Source organism: Heterocephalus glaber, unplaced genomic scaffold (genome assembly GCF_053883595.1).
Source record: "Heterocephalus glaber isolate CG9 unplaced genomic scaffold, H.glaber_assembly_v1.0 deba00001689, whole genome shotgun sequence".
Taxonomy (NCBI): Eukaryota; Metazoa; Chordata; class Mammalia; order Rodentia; family Bathyergidae; genus Heterocephalus; species Heterocephalus glaber.
This window is the reverse complement of record NW_028258414.1, coordinates 5,144,399-5,157,357: the sequence shown is the minus strand read 5'-3', so window position 1 is coordinate 5,157,357 and position 12,959 is coordinate 5,144,399. Positions and strand designations below refer to the sequence as shown.

Sequence of the window (12,959 nt, the reverse complement as noted above, 5' to 3'; positions counted from 1 at the left end):
GAGTGTACATGGGGAGAATTGTTAGGGGGCACGACTAGAAAGAACTTGGAGACAAATTCTAGGGAGGGTGTTCTACACACTGGGAAGTTATTAGATATTTTTGAGCAGGTGAGAAACCTGAGTCACTTGTTCTTTGGGGAAGTCTGATGTCAGTGTGAAGAATAGACAGGAGAAAGGAAAAAGTGGCGGTTAGGAGACCAATTAGGAGGCAACTGCATGGTTTCACAGGGGTTTAAGAATTTAGGAAAGAAGACAAAAGCAAAATAGGGTTGGCTGGTAACTGATTGTGCATGGTGAAAGAGAGAAGTCCAAAGTGCCTTGTGGGCATTCTGTCTGTGACAGGGCAAAAAAAAAAGCAAATGGTTAAAGATTTATTTTCTGTGGCAGGAGTGGAAAATGGATAGCATTGGTTAGTCCTGTTTTTTTATTTACAAAACACTGCTTGTGGCTGTTTTTACCTTTTCTTCTTTATTTCTAAAGGACTCTGCATTTAAAAAATGTTTCTTTTGCATCCTATACAAACTTACATTAAGAACAATACAGTCTTTCAGATATTACTTCTACCTCGTAGCAAAGCATTTAATAAATGCTTGTGACTACAAGTAATCTTAGCATGTCTTAGGTTTCTGTTTACTGGATTTCAACAGCTTTTTAGGAAAAAAAAATCCTCCAGCTCTCTAAAGAGAATTGGTCTATCAGCAGGCAGTTAAATTTCATTAGGTTGAAAGTCCTTACAGTATAAATTTTGGCCTGCTTTGAAGTCTTGGCATAGCAGAGCCAGTTCGAAGAGAGCAAGAGGGAAAAATATACAAGCTGGTAATCCATAGTTATAAAAGAAGAAAAGAAAGCATTCCGTTTTGATCTTTATTTCCGCTAGTAGGCAGACAGCTATGAAGTGGGTGGTGAATTATGGAGGAGTGAATCATAGAGAAAGAAGAAAGGGTTTCCAACCTAGTGCATCCTCAGTTCCCACTTTCTCTGCCATCCTGACGCGGGTTTGTCCCCTCGTACTTTTAAATTATTAAAGTGTGTTTTCAATAAGCAAAAAGAAGGGAGCGACCCGCGATTCCTGACTTCTGAAGGGTCCTCCGCGCGCACAGAGGTTCGCGCCACAGCGAACGCAAGGCCCACGCTGCCCGCAAGGCCCACGCTCCGGAGGCGGCGCGCGTGCGCGGACGGATCACGCGCCGCGCGGGGTGGGTGGGGCGCCGCCGCAGGGGCCGTCTGCCCACCCGCGTCACCGCCCTCCGCTGTTCCGGCTCCGTCCTACCAGCCACAGCCCCGCCATGGTGCTGGAGTCGGTGGTCGCGGACCTGCTGAACCGCTTCCTGGGGGACTACGTGGAGAACCTCGACAAGTCGCAGCTGAAACTGGGCATCTGGGGCGGTACGCGCAGGCGGCCGTGCGGGCCTCGGGACGGGCAGGCGGGCGGAACCAGGGCCGGGACCTCGGCCGGACGCTAAATCGTTTCCCTCCGCCGGCGAGCCGCACCCGGAAGGGGACGGGACCCTGCGGCTCGCAGCTGCCTTCGGACAGCTTAGGGGCGCGAACCCGCGGCCTGAGAGGGACAGCGGGCTGGGGGAGGCCCGCGGGGACGCCTCTGAGGGCTGGCGGCTCCCAGAAGGGAATGTCTCCCTCCTTCAGCGCCAAGAGCACTTCCAGTTTTGTTTCGCACCAATAGAGAGAAATTGAAACCCCAATCCCCATCATCATTGACCAGGTGCATGCCGGCCAGGAAACGTCCGCCAGCCTTCTTATCCTCGAGATTAAGTGTACAAAAGTATATTCTAAGTAGTATACTTTAGAGAGTTTAATTAGGGCTGGGGGTGTGGCTCGCGGGAGGGCGCTTGCCTAGCTTGCCCGAGGCCCTGGGTTCCAGCCCCAAGCAAGGCAAAAAAAGTTTCATTATGTGCAAAAAAATTTGTGTTAAACTTTAGGGATACTGGGAATAGTTTCTCATTCTGTGTAAGATTAGGGGATTTTGTCAACTTCAGTGGGAAATACAAAAAACTACTCAAATGGATAGATCTATTTTTAATTCAGTAAAGGAATAGTTATGGACCTGCTCTAAGAGGGGAGCTGCTAGTTAAGATTACTCTTGATCGCTTGAAATGTGCTGAGTGCGGAAATGTGGTCCAAGTATAACATGAATACCTGCTTTGAATATGAGCATTTTTCATCATACAGCAGGAGAAAAATGTACTCAGTTGTTGCTTTTTTTTTTTAAATCTTGCTTAGGTATTGAATGACGACATTTGAATACATTGGGCTGAATTAAATATATTACTAAATTATATTTCCCAGTTTTTTACCTTTTTTAAAATTTAGCCTAGTTCCTAAAATTTATAGTTACATATGTGCATCACATATTTACATTGGGTAAAGGTGTTACAAAACCAGGAGAACCGCCCTGGGTTGTGGAGGAGCCTGTTTTTTTTTGGTTACCGATCATTTGATTGCTTTACTGTGGTATGTCCATGCATACTTTGTTTACTCCTCCCCCAAATATAGTGCTACAGAAGGGGAAGAAAAAGTAAATGTTTGGTGCTTCTTGCAGAGGTGTTTTTTCAAGATACTGGCAATAATACCAGTTATTCCATATAGGTAGTCAACATTTGAAATTTGAGAAAGCACTGCTTTAGCAAATGTGAAATTTGAAAAAGCTCTGGGTTCTAGGCCTAATGTTTGTGTTGGACAAAACAAAATCTTACTAGGCCTTAGTTTCTTCTTAAAGCTTCACAGCAGAAATGTTTTTATATTCTGAAAGTTTAAATACTGTCTGACAATATGATGTTCCAGTGTAATTACTACCCACATTTTAATAAGTCCTAATTGATAGGTCTCCCACGACCTCAGCAGCTATTATGTATAGTTGCTGCCCTCTTCCTATGGTGCCTTGCCCCCTCCCCCGTGTGACGTCGTGCCAAGATGGCTGCTCCCACCAAAGAACAAACCCTTCTTCCCAGCATGCCCCTGTTCCCGCCTAGAGAGTAACCTAGTACTTGCTCACCTCCGACCGCCACTAGTCACGGGGCTCCTCCATTCCCTAGTCACTACCTCACTCAACCCCGCTTCAGCCCCTACAAAGCTTACCCCGGTCTCTATGAAAGACTCTTCCTGCCCCGGCCATATTGCTTTTGTCTCTCCTTTGGTAAGAGACAGCCCGGTAGATCTGTTCCCCTAATAAGGACTTGTGGCCTGGTCTGGTCTTGGTCTTCGGCCTTTTACCTGACACTAATATTGTACTGTATTTACATCTCACATTTTAAAAAAAGTCCTTATATAGTTGAAGGTTCTTTCACCACCAAATCTCTCTCTCTCTTTTAAATTAGAGGTTGGACAAGATCCTACCTGATGGTGCTCCTAGTGTCAGTTTCTATGATTCTATCTGTAAATGTTTCTACTGTGACATTTGAATATACTGTGAAGATTTTGGACTTTTTCACAACCGAAATTAAAGTGCCATAATTTTATGTCATCCACCCCACTCCCCATCATTTTTTTGGTTTTGTTTTGGTGAGATCTAGGACCGGAGATTTGATTTTCTTTCAACCTGTTTTCTGCGTTTACTTGTTGTTGCTGGCGATCAAGCCTCAAGGCCTGTATGTCCGAGCCAGATGGTGCTCTGTACTGAGGTGCACCTGCAGTCTGGTACTATTTTTTCTTTTTTTTAGAATAAAGTATTCTGCCAGGTGCCTACATTAACTGTATAATAGGATCGAGCAAATAAATTTATTTCTTTCACAGATTGTGTTCAGTGAGTATCCACTTAAATAGTCCCTCAGCTTTATCAGTCCACAGCTCTGCTTTTATAAAGTTTTGCTTCATAATTTTGTGGTTGCTGTAAAGAAAGCTAGAAGTTAGGCACTTTTATATACAGTTACTGTTCAATATATTGTTTTTATTTCCTTTAAAATAGAAAGCAGACTGAGTTGATTTTTTTTGTTTTTTGAAAATATTGCTAAAGAAGTTTGTCTTCAAACATTTTGGAATAAACAAATGGGAATATTAATTTAAAGTGGCTAGTATTTATGACATTGTAGTATTGACAAGTTGCAAAGAATTGAAAATATGTGGTCTTAATTGAAAACTTTGCGTTAGCAAATAGGTTTACATGTTCATAGATTTGGGTCTTTCAGTTTTTTTCTTGTTTAATTTACAAATCTTCAAGAAGGGAATAATCATCTTGTAGAAATTTCACATATCTGATCTTATAATTGTTTGGCGATAACTACGGTGATACTTCTTAATGGTAGTATTTGACAAGTTTAAGGCAATTTTTTCAATGAGGGAATGACTTTGATCCCTAGGAGCATATTTGGCAATGTTCTGCCACGAAGAATTATGCAGCCTGAAATGTTAGTTGAAAAACCATGGTCTAAAGAGAATACTAAGGTTGTCTTCTGCATCTGTAGGAGATGTACAGGGTGCTGAACACATTTTAGGAAGGAGTGAAAGAGGACTTAACATGGAGAGGAAACAGATGTCTTAAAAGCGATTGAAAGTTATGTTGCATAATTTTTGGGTGATTTCAGGAAGTAGCTTTAAGATTCAGAGTACTGTGTTTACATGATTTAAAGAGGATTGTGTTGTACATATGTTTGTAGATATATAGACACTCAATGACATCCATAATATAAACAATTTAATAAATAAAAAATAAATCTAAATTTTAATAAATAAAAGGATGGAGGAATTTACTGGAATGTCAGGAATCAGAATGTATGTGGTGGCTAATTGTTTTTGAATCAGAGAAGCAGTCCCTCTAAACAAAGCCCAACAAATAACTGAAGCCTTTGTTTTTCTTTTGGGTTTTATTCTTCAAGTTTTTATTAATATCAGGCAACTCTTATGTATTTTTAAATGGGTTTAGGCAGAATACCCTTTCAAAAACTTCTCATCTTTAGAAAAATGAGACCCTAATTATGTACTGGCTGTAGGACTCTGGGAAAAACATTTTGATTCTCTTAAGTCTCAGTTGCCTAATCTGTAAAGTGGATATGATGTATAAAGTGAAAATCTCTTGTAATTGTTAGTATTGATAAGAATAGTGATAATAAACCTAGCTGAGTGATGGAAAGTAGCTTGTGTTGTTTTATTTTATTTGCATAACTATCTTTCTTTTAAATTCAGACTGCTGGTGCCTTGTATTCTGTAGTAGATAGAGCTATCGTTGTATATCTAAACATTTCTTGTTTTCCAAACAAATTTCTTAAAAAGTCTAATTGCATTTGCATTTACACTTAGCAGTACTTCTGTCTGCCAGCTCGTGTGTAATTCAGGTTTGCAGAGGTTCAGAGGAGTGCCTGGTGGGCCTGTGTTGCCGGTACAGATAGGAAGATTTACCTAGGGTTTTGTTCCCCACAAACTGGCACCTGGAGATAAATTGCACAGCCCTTAGCTATTTGGGGTGTGTCCAGGGTATAATTGTTTTAAGGGTAGCATGTGTTTGGAAAGTATGTTGAAATGCCAGGTCTTTTGCAATGTAAGTAGCAGTGTAGAATCTTTGCCAGTTTGATCTTCACAGTGGTGTTTATCGTGGAGGAGCAGGAACATCCCCCAGTGAGACCTTTGGTTCTCAACTTTGATTAGATGAGTGGAATAAACTAGTGGCCATGATGTGTTGGGTGGAGGGGCGACCGAGGTGGCCTGAAACAGCAATGAGGTAGAGTGTGGTCAGTAGCTCTGCAAGTCAGGCTTCACTGTGGTGTTTACTCTACCGTCCTTGGCTGGACCCCACACACTTCCTTGTCAGTTGCCAAGACCCACAGAGCAGTGATGGCAAACTTTTTAAAGCTTTCAGGGATACAAACCTCCCACTGTGGCACATGTGCTATAGGTTTGCCACCACTACCGTAGGGTATTCCCTTATTTGAAATCCTTGCGACCAGAACTGTTTTGAATTTTGGATTTTTTCAGATTTTTGGAATATTTGTAATAATGCAATTTCTTGGGGGTTAAACACAATATTCATTTATATTTCATATATACCTTATACATATAGCCTGAGTGTTATTTTATACAAATTTACTGTGTGAATGTGTTTTGACTGTGATGCTTTTACATGGCAATATGTCAGCATTCCAAAGGTTTGGGATTTTGCAGCATTTTGGATTTTGGATTTTGGGTTAGGGATGCTATCAGTTGTGTTGGAGCAGAGCAGCATTGGGAAGGAGAATGAATCTGAAGCAGCGCTAAGAATGAGGGAACTGGGGTTCTAACTAACTGTGGTACTGCCCGGTTGTGTGGCTTTGGGCGAGTCACTGAGCAGTGACCATTGGTTTCTTATCTGTAAATCGGAGAGTTGGGCCAGGTCTCATCTTCCCTTGTTAGAACAAACGTGGAGCAGCCTGAGCCCGTCAGGAGGTAAGTGGTCCTGCACTGCCTCGGCTGCATGGTGAGAGGTACTTTTCCTGTGTGTTCTTCGCTCAGTCCTGGGGAGTTACACTGATAATTGCACATTCAAATCTATTACATTGCATTGTCTTAACAGGGAGCTGTAGGGCAGTGTGAGAATGAAAGAAAAAGTAGGTCTTTTTGTTTTTCTTCCCTTAACACATTAAAAAAACAACAACACAGAACCTAGATGTTTTTAAGCCTGAAGAATTGAAAAGTCCTTTCCTCCAGGCCAGCACCTTATGTAAAGGAGGGCCTCATTCCTCATTCACTCGTCCTGTAGTATAGAAGATAAGCAACAAGAAGCTCTTCTGGGAGCATAATATACATTATCAACTAAAGCAGTGCTTAGAAACTTAAGTTGGAAATGCCTTTTTGCATGTTTAAATAGCATTATTAAAAAATGAAAGTAGGCCAGGGATTTAGCTCAGTGGTTCCGCCGCCTGCCTCGCAAGTTCAAAGACTCGAGTTTGATCCCTGGCACCAAAAAAATAAAAAATGAGAGTATTCTGTAATAATTCTGCTAGGAAGCTGAGAGCACTGCTCACTCTCGTAAGATTGCTGCTGCATATGGGAAGGGAGAAAGTTTGGTGACTGTGCAGCTTTGGACCTTTCTTTGCCAAGACTTCCCATTTCAGTAGGGAAATGGGAGAGGAAGAGCCTGTTGTTGCTTTTTCTCTCTTCCCCTTGCTGCTCCCAGCACAGTCTCTGTCAAAAGCAATGTGGGTCGGTCGACTGGTTAACTAGAAGTTAAAGTCAGTAGCTCCTAAAAATTCATTTGAAATTTTGTTCATGAATTGCTACATTATTCATATTTACTAAAACATGTCATTCAAATAACTTAATTTCTACTTTTAAAACAATTTACCTGACTTCCTTGGCAAATGAATATGTCTGTATATTTTGTTACACTTTCAAATGAATAGAGAATGCTTACGTCACAGATACTTAAAATAAATCTTGAATAAATATGTAGCATGGTGTGTTCTTTTCACTGTTTTAGTATGTAAAGTTAGTTTCATAGTAGACCATGACATTTTTGATTTTTAATCACAGGTTTTGATGAATGTCTCCTTTTATGTAAAGAACATTGACCAAGAAGTCAGGAGACCTAGGTTCTATTCTTAGTATTGCCACAAAATTATTGGGTAACCTTGGGAAACCTCCTCATCTCCTTACACTTTATTTTCTTCATGTATAAATAGTGAGGAAAGATTAGATTTAAAGATCTGTATGGTCTTAAATAGTTCTAAAACATAGCTTGGGAATTTGTCTTTTTTTTTTTTTTAAGGAAAAATATTTTTAAAGATACTAAAAGAAGCCTTTTTTCCTGCCCTCTCCTCCATGTGTTTTCGCAGAGGCCTTGTCCTTCTGTACTTCGGCTAACAATATCCCTTGGCTGTGTGCTCCCTGTGCCCCTGCCGTACTAATTTTAGTTAACCTTTTGTTTTTGGATTTTTTCATATCTTGTAAAATGCAGAGAATAAAAGTAGAACCAACAGATACATAGGGCTCTCACTACTGAGTCTGATTCTTGTATGGCATTTTTTTCCCCTAAGGAAGTAGATTTACCTTCTGCATGAAAATCCTGTACCCTTCCTGCTCTGCTATTACAAAGAGTGGCCCTCTGAACCCAGCACTGAACATTGTAAGATGTATATGTTGGCTCTGCCACTTACAGGTTGCTGTAGTATTTTTAGACCAATCCTTTAACTTCACATTAAACGTCAGTATATCTGTATACTTTCTTTCTTAGAGTATCTGTCTTTCTGCTCAGGAGGTTGTGAGGATCCAGTGATATAATAGATCTGAAAGTGTTTTCTAAAAAAGTTTATGTGTGTACTGGAGTTGTTGTACACCATTATGATATGCATTCTAGTATATGTGTTGCTGAAGCGAGCACATGACATGCATTCCAAATCAGTCAACCCAGTATTTATGGGGTACCTGCTATGAGGGAGGTCAGGAGTTCATAGTTAGGTTGGGGGCATATATAGAGTATTAAATAGCATAAAAAAGGTACAGCCTAATCATCTATGAAAGTTTAGGGAGGTAATTTCAGGTTGTAGGTATTTAACAGCAATGTAGTATTTACATTTGTTTTGTAGATCCTTATGTATTTTATTTATTTTGTTTTTTGTTTTTTTGATACCGAGGATAGAACGCAGGACCTTGTGTTTGCCAGGCAGGCACTGTGCCACTGAGCTAAGTCCCAGGCCCACCTTATGTATTTTAAAAGGTGTTCTTATACTTAAGTAGGGTTGTTCCGTATTATTCCATTGCCATTTGATTTTTACTTACAAATAGGCTAATTTGGTTGTTTTTATGTAATTCAGCAACTTTTTTTTTAAAGACTCCAATCCTTGGTATCATTTGCCAGTTTAATTTACTTTCATTTCTGTCTTCTGGTTTGTGAATGAAGATTATTAGATAAATTTGGTCTCAGGATTTAACCTTTCAGGTTACTTCTTAAAGTCTCCAAGATTGGCTTTGAAAATTTATGTGTAACTTTTCCAAAGCATTTATAGTTTGTAATTGAGACTCATGGGGTCTCCTGAGGCACTGACCACACCTACTGCTTGTGGTCATGTGCATCCTTTCACCCCTTTACTTGGCTGTTAATCTGAAAGCTGCTGCGATTGCTCACTTCTCTGTGTTAGGGCTCATGACTCCTCCTTGAGTGCAAATAACATACAGAATGATGTTATAGTTAGGGTTTGTTAGATAGCATTCACATTTTTTTTTTCAGAGAGGAAGTACGTATTTATTTGTTAGATTCTGGATAGAAATAGATATTTGTTATTTTATGTCTGCAGGTAAGGTAGAAGATATAGGAGGAAATGACATAAAACATATTGAGGTCATGTTGACATTAGGATTTATCTTTATTTCCCCATATTTATTTCCCTTATAATTTGTATAATAATTTGATAAAATATCTGATTATGCAAGTAGAAAGTAGTAAAAAAAATAATAAAAATGCCATCCTTAATCCTACCTCCCAGTTATAATCTCTTATGAGGTCTTTGCCAGTCTTTCTAAATATACTTGTTTGACTTTGTTAGGCGTATTGCGGGTGTTCAGTGTTTCACAATCCAAGTGCCACCTGTTACTTCATCAAAGAGCCAAAATTTGCTGTAGTAGAAACAGCCTTCATTTTATAAGGACATTTTTATACTCATTATGTTAGTGCCTTAGCAATTGTTATAAAAACTTCAGGTCTAATGGAGATGACTTACGAGCACTCCTGGTGATGCCTGACCCCGGTTGGAACTCGTGGGCAGGTGTGAAGGTCTCCATGTGCACCTCATATCTTGTTAGACTCCTTTGAATGACCTCAGATATGTACTAGCACTGTGCACATCCCTTCTGTTGTTTGAATAAAGTTCTTTATGTTTAGTATGATTCATTATTTAATAGATTAAAACCCAGGAATATGTGTATACTTTATATGATTTTACTGCATATACTCCTTAAGGATTTTTTTTCCAGCTGCAAAGCACATGCCCGTCTTGTAGGGTTACTTTATTAGTCCTGAATTTGTGCAGTGATGACAGCCTGTCAGTTCTGACTCCAAAAATCACTCTGCTGTAGCTCCAGCTCCTTGACCCTGAACTTACTGCCTTATTTTAGGTTTTAACTTCTCCAGTGTATTATAGAAGCTGTCTTGTGGCCTATATTCTTTCCTTTCCCTTCTTTTATAAAGCTGTAGTATTTTCTGCCCATTTGTAATGTTTCTTAACTTCCTTCTGTTTTATAACAATTTTCAACAATTTAGAAAATTTGAAAACCACATGTACCCAGAAAATGTGTTACAGAGAAACGAGCTATGTGGTGTATTGTCTTTTTGTTTATCAGTGCCATGCATACAAGAGTGCATATAATACGCTTTTAAATTTGGATTAGTCTGGGTATTCTTTAATCTTTAAAAAAAATTAATATCTGGTGAACATTTTCTCATGTATTTGTCCTTTTTTTTTGCTCTGTAATGTTGCAGTATTTGTGAGGGTTTTTTTTGGTACTGGGGATCAAACTCAGGACCTTGGCGCTTGCGAGCAGATGCGGTGCCACTGAGCTAAATCTTCAGTCCTGTAATATGTATTATTTAATATCTGTATTATGATTTATGCCTCATTACTGACATTTTGGTCTTTAGGTAGATCCTTTGCCATGTGTTTTTACTTCTTAACATTGCATTCTTAGAGTTTGGTCTGCATTATGGCAGGTTATTACTAGTTGTATTAATGTTCTTTTTCCTCTCTAAAGGCAATGTGGCTTTAGATAATCTACAGATAAAAGAAAATGCTCTGGTAAGTCTTTTTTAAAACTATGCTAATAACTCAGTTAATTTGATTACTACGTATCTGGCACTAGGTACTAGATAAAGTGAGTCACTTTATTTAACAACTTAATGATTTTCTATTGGGAAATCTCAGATTAAAAATATAGAAACATTTTCCCCCTAATCATAAAGAGTATCTTTTGGAAAATGGAACGTTTTTCCTTCACTTAACTTGACTATAGCTTTGTAGTCTACTTTTTTCTTACAGAAATATTTTTCTTCAGAATGATCTTTACATACTTTTCAGCTAAATAAGGGCTTGATTTTTAACAGTTATCTAATGAATTTATCTTTGGAAATAATATATTGATAGGCTAGCCTTACAATATTATGGTAATAATAAGAAATAAAAAGGAATTTTTTTTTACACTTGGTCCAGAAAATAATTTGTCATTTACTGTGGGGCAAACAAGACAATTCTCCTACCCCTATTTGTTTTCTATTTAGCTTGTTGGGCTAAATTTGCATTTATGAAGTTGCTTAAGGTTTATTCTTTCATCACATTTTTAGATTCCTAATTTCTAGTTTATAATGTCTTTCAGCATCAGTTTAATCATCTTTAAAGAAGAATTAATTTATAACAGTAAAATATCTGTGTCTTTGTGGCTTGAATAAGATGAAAAATGAGAGCTGGAAAATTGTAGGTCCTCAGAATATTTAGATCTTCTTTTCCTGTGTTTACATGGCATGTCACAACTTCTAAAATTTTATCAAAAAATTTAGGAGTTATTGTTTTATTGCCAGAGGTCAGAATAAACTTGTTTTTCTCAGTTTATGGCAGTATTTTATAAGAGTGTAAGTATGGATAGAATTATAGAGGTTGGATAGATATTTAATGACGTAGAGAACTCTTTGTTAGCCTAATTTGAATCTACTTTTTCTTTTAAAATTGTTGTATTCATTTACTAAATATTATGAGAGAATTGTTCCGTTACTGTTTTCAACTAATGTGTCTGAGATGACTGTTCCTTTTCTTTTTCTAACATTTCATATAAACTATGTCCATCTGTTTAAGTTAATGGAATTTATATTTGATTTGATTTATTAAAGCCAATGAACCAATTTATCCAACTACATTTTTAAACTATATGTTCTTTAAAGTTTTCTTAATAGTTTTCCTTGTGAATTTTTTGTGCAAAGTTTAGTAATGTGTTTTTTAGCCATAGAATCTTTTCTGAGTTACTCAAATATAGAATTTTTTTTTCCTCTTTAGAAGGCACTGTATTTCTGTATTTGCATGACACTAGAGTAACTTTTGGGTGGCTTGATAATGTACGATGTCCTTTAAATTTTTCTTTTTCCTAAAGAGTGAATTGGATGTTCCTTTTAAAGTCAAGGCTGGACAAATTGGTAAGCACCTCACTTTTCATATGAATTACTCTTATTTCTTTCTGTTTTTTATTTTTCTGTGTTATTTAATCTAAGAAATCTTTTTTAGTGACCAAAAGTGCGAGGAGGTTTTGGCTTATGTTAGAGCTTGTAGAGTTTTGAACCTAATATATATAATACATAATATCTACCTGCATGTTTTTGGCAAAAGGGTAGAAAATTACCCTCTAAGAAAAAGGAACATTTAAACTGCATTCATGGTCTTCAGGCTTGGTTCCACTGCACAGAATACATCTTTAGCTTGAAAACAGATACCCATTTTGTATACTTTATTTGTGAAAGTAGTATAATTTGAAAACTCTATTAAATAAACTTTAAATGTAGCTTATTTCCCTCATGTTTTGTTCAAACATTTTCACTTGCTATGTTATGCAGCAATGTGCTGTGGATGATATGTTTTCGGTAAGTACAAAGTCTTTCTTTGTGGCTACATTCTTACACTAAGATCTTACACATCTAAGTATGTGTCTTTGCTGAAGGAAATTTTCAATAGAAAATTTAATCTACAAAGTTCTTCCAACTAATCCATACTGTCTGAGATATCTATCTATCCATCCATCCATCCATCCGGGATACCTTACTCACACTATAGAATTTTTATTTATGCCATATCCTTCTGCTTGCCTCCAGTATCCCAGTAGTGTATCTCATTGCTTTTCCTCTTCATACAATATTCTGAGGTCTAGGGGGCTTTGTCTTTCATTACTCCACTGTCCCTTAGCAATTACTTATTGATTTGGGTCCCTTTTATATCATTTTTATATGTCCTGTTAATGTAAAGGAACATTGTCATGTTTTTGTCACTGGAAATAAGAGATACTCCCTTATATTG

General features: G+C 37.9%; 1 protein-coding gene across 4 annotated transcripts in view; it reads left to right on the top strand.

Annotated features, from left to right (window-relative positions):
- Positions 1 to 1,194: 1,194 nt before the first annotated feature.
- The window catches only part of Vps13c (vacuolar protein sorting 13 homolog C), a 153,378-nt gene continuing 141,613 nt past the window's right edge, over positions 1,195 to 12,959 (top strand). For 2 of the 4 annotated variants that reach the window (XM_004855710.4, XM_004855712.4), the window contains exons 1-3: positions 1,195 to 1,386; positions 10,663 to 10,706; positions 12,046 to 12,088. In XM_004855710.4, the coding sequence (XP_004855767.2) occupies positions 1,287 to 1,386; positions 10,663 to 10,706; positions 12,046 to 12,088 (187 nt within the window). In that variant the 5' untranslated portion in view covers positions 1,195 to 1,286. The remainder of the gene's footprint in view (positions 1,387 to 10,662; positions 10,707 to 12,045; positions 12,089 to 12,959) is intronic. The other 2 variants (XM_004855709.4, XM_004855711.4) reach the window with 1 other exon arrangement.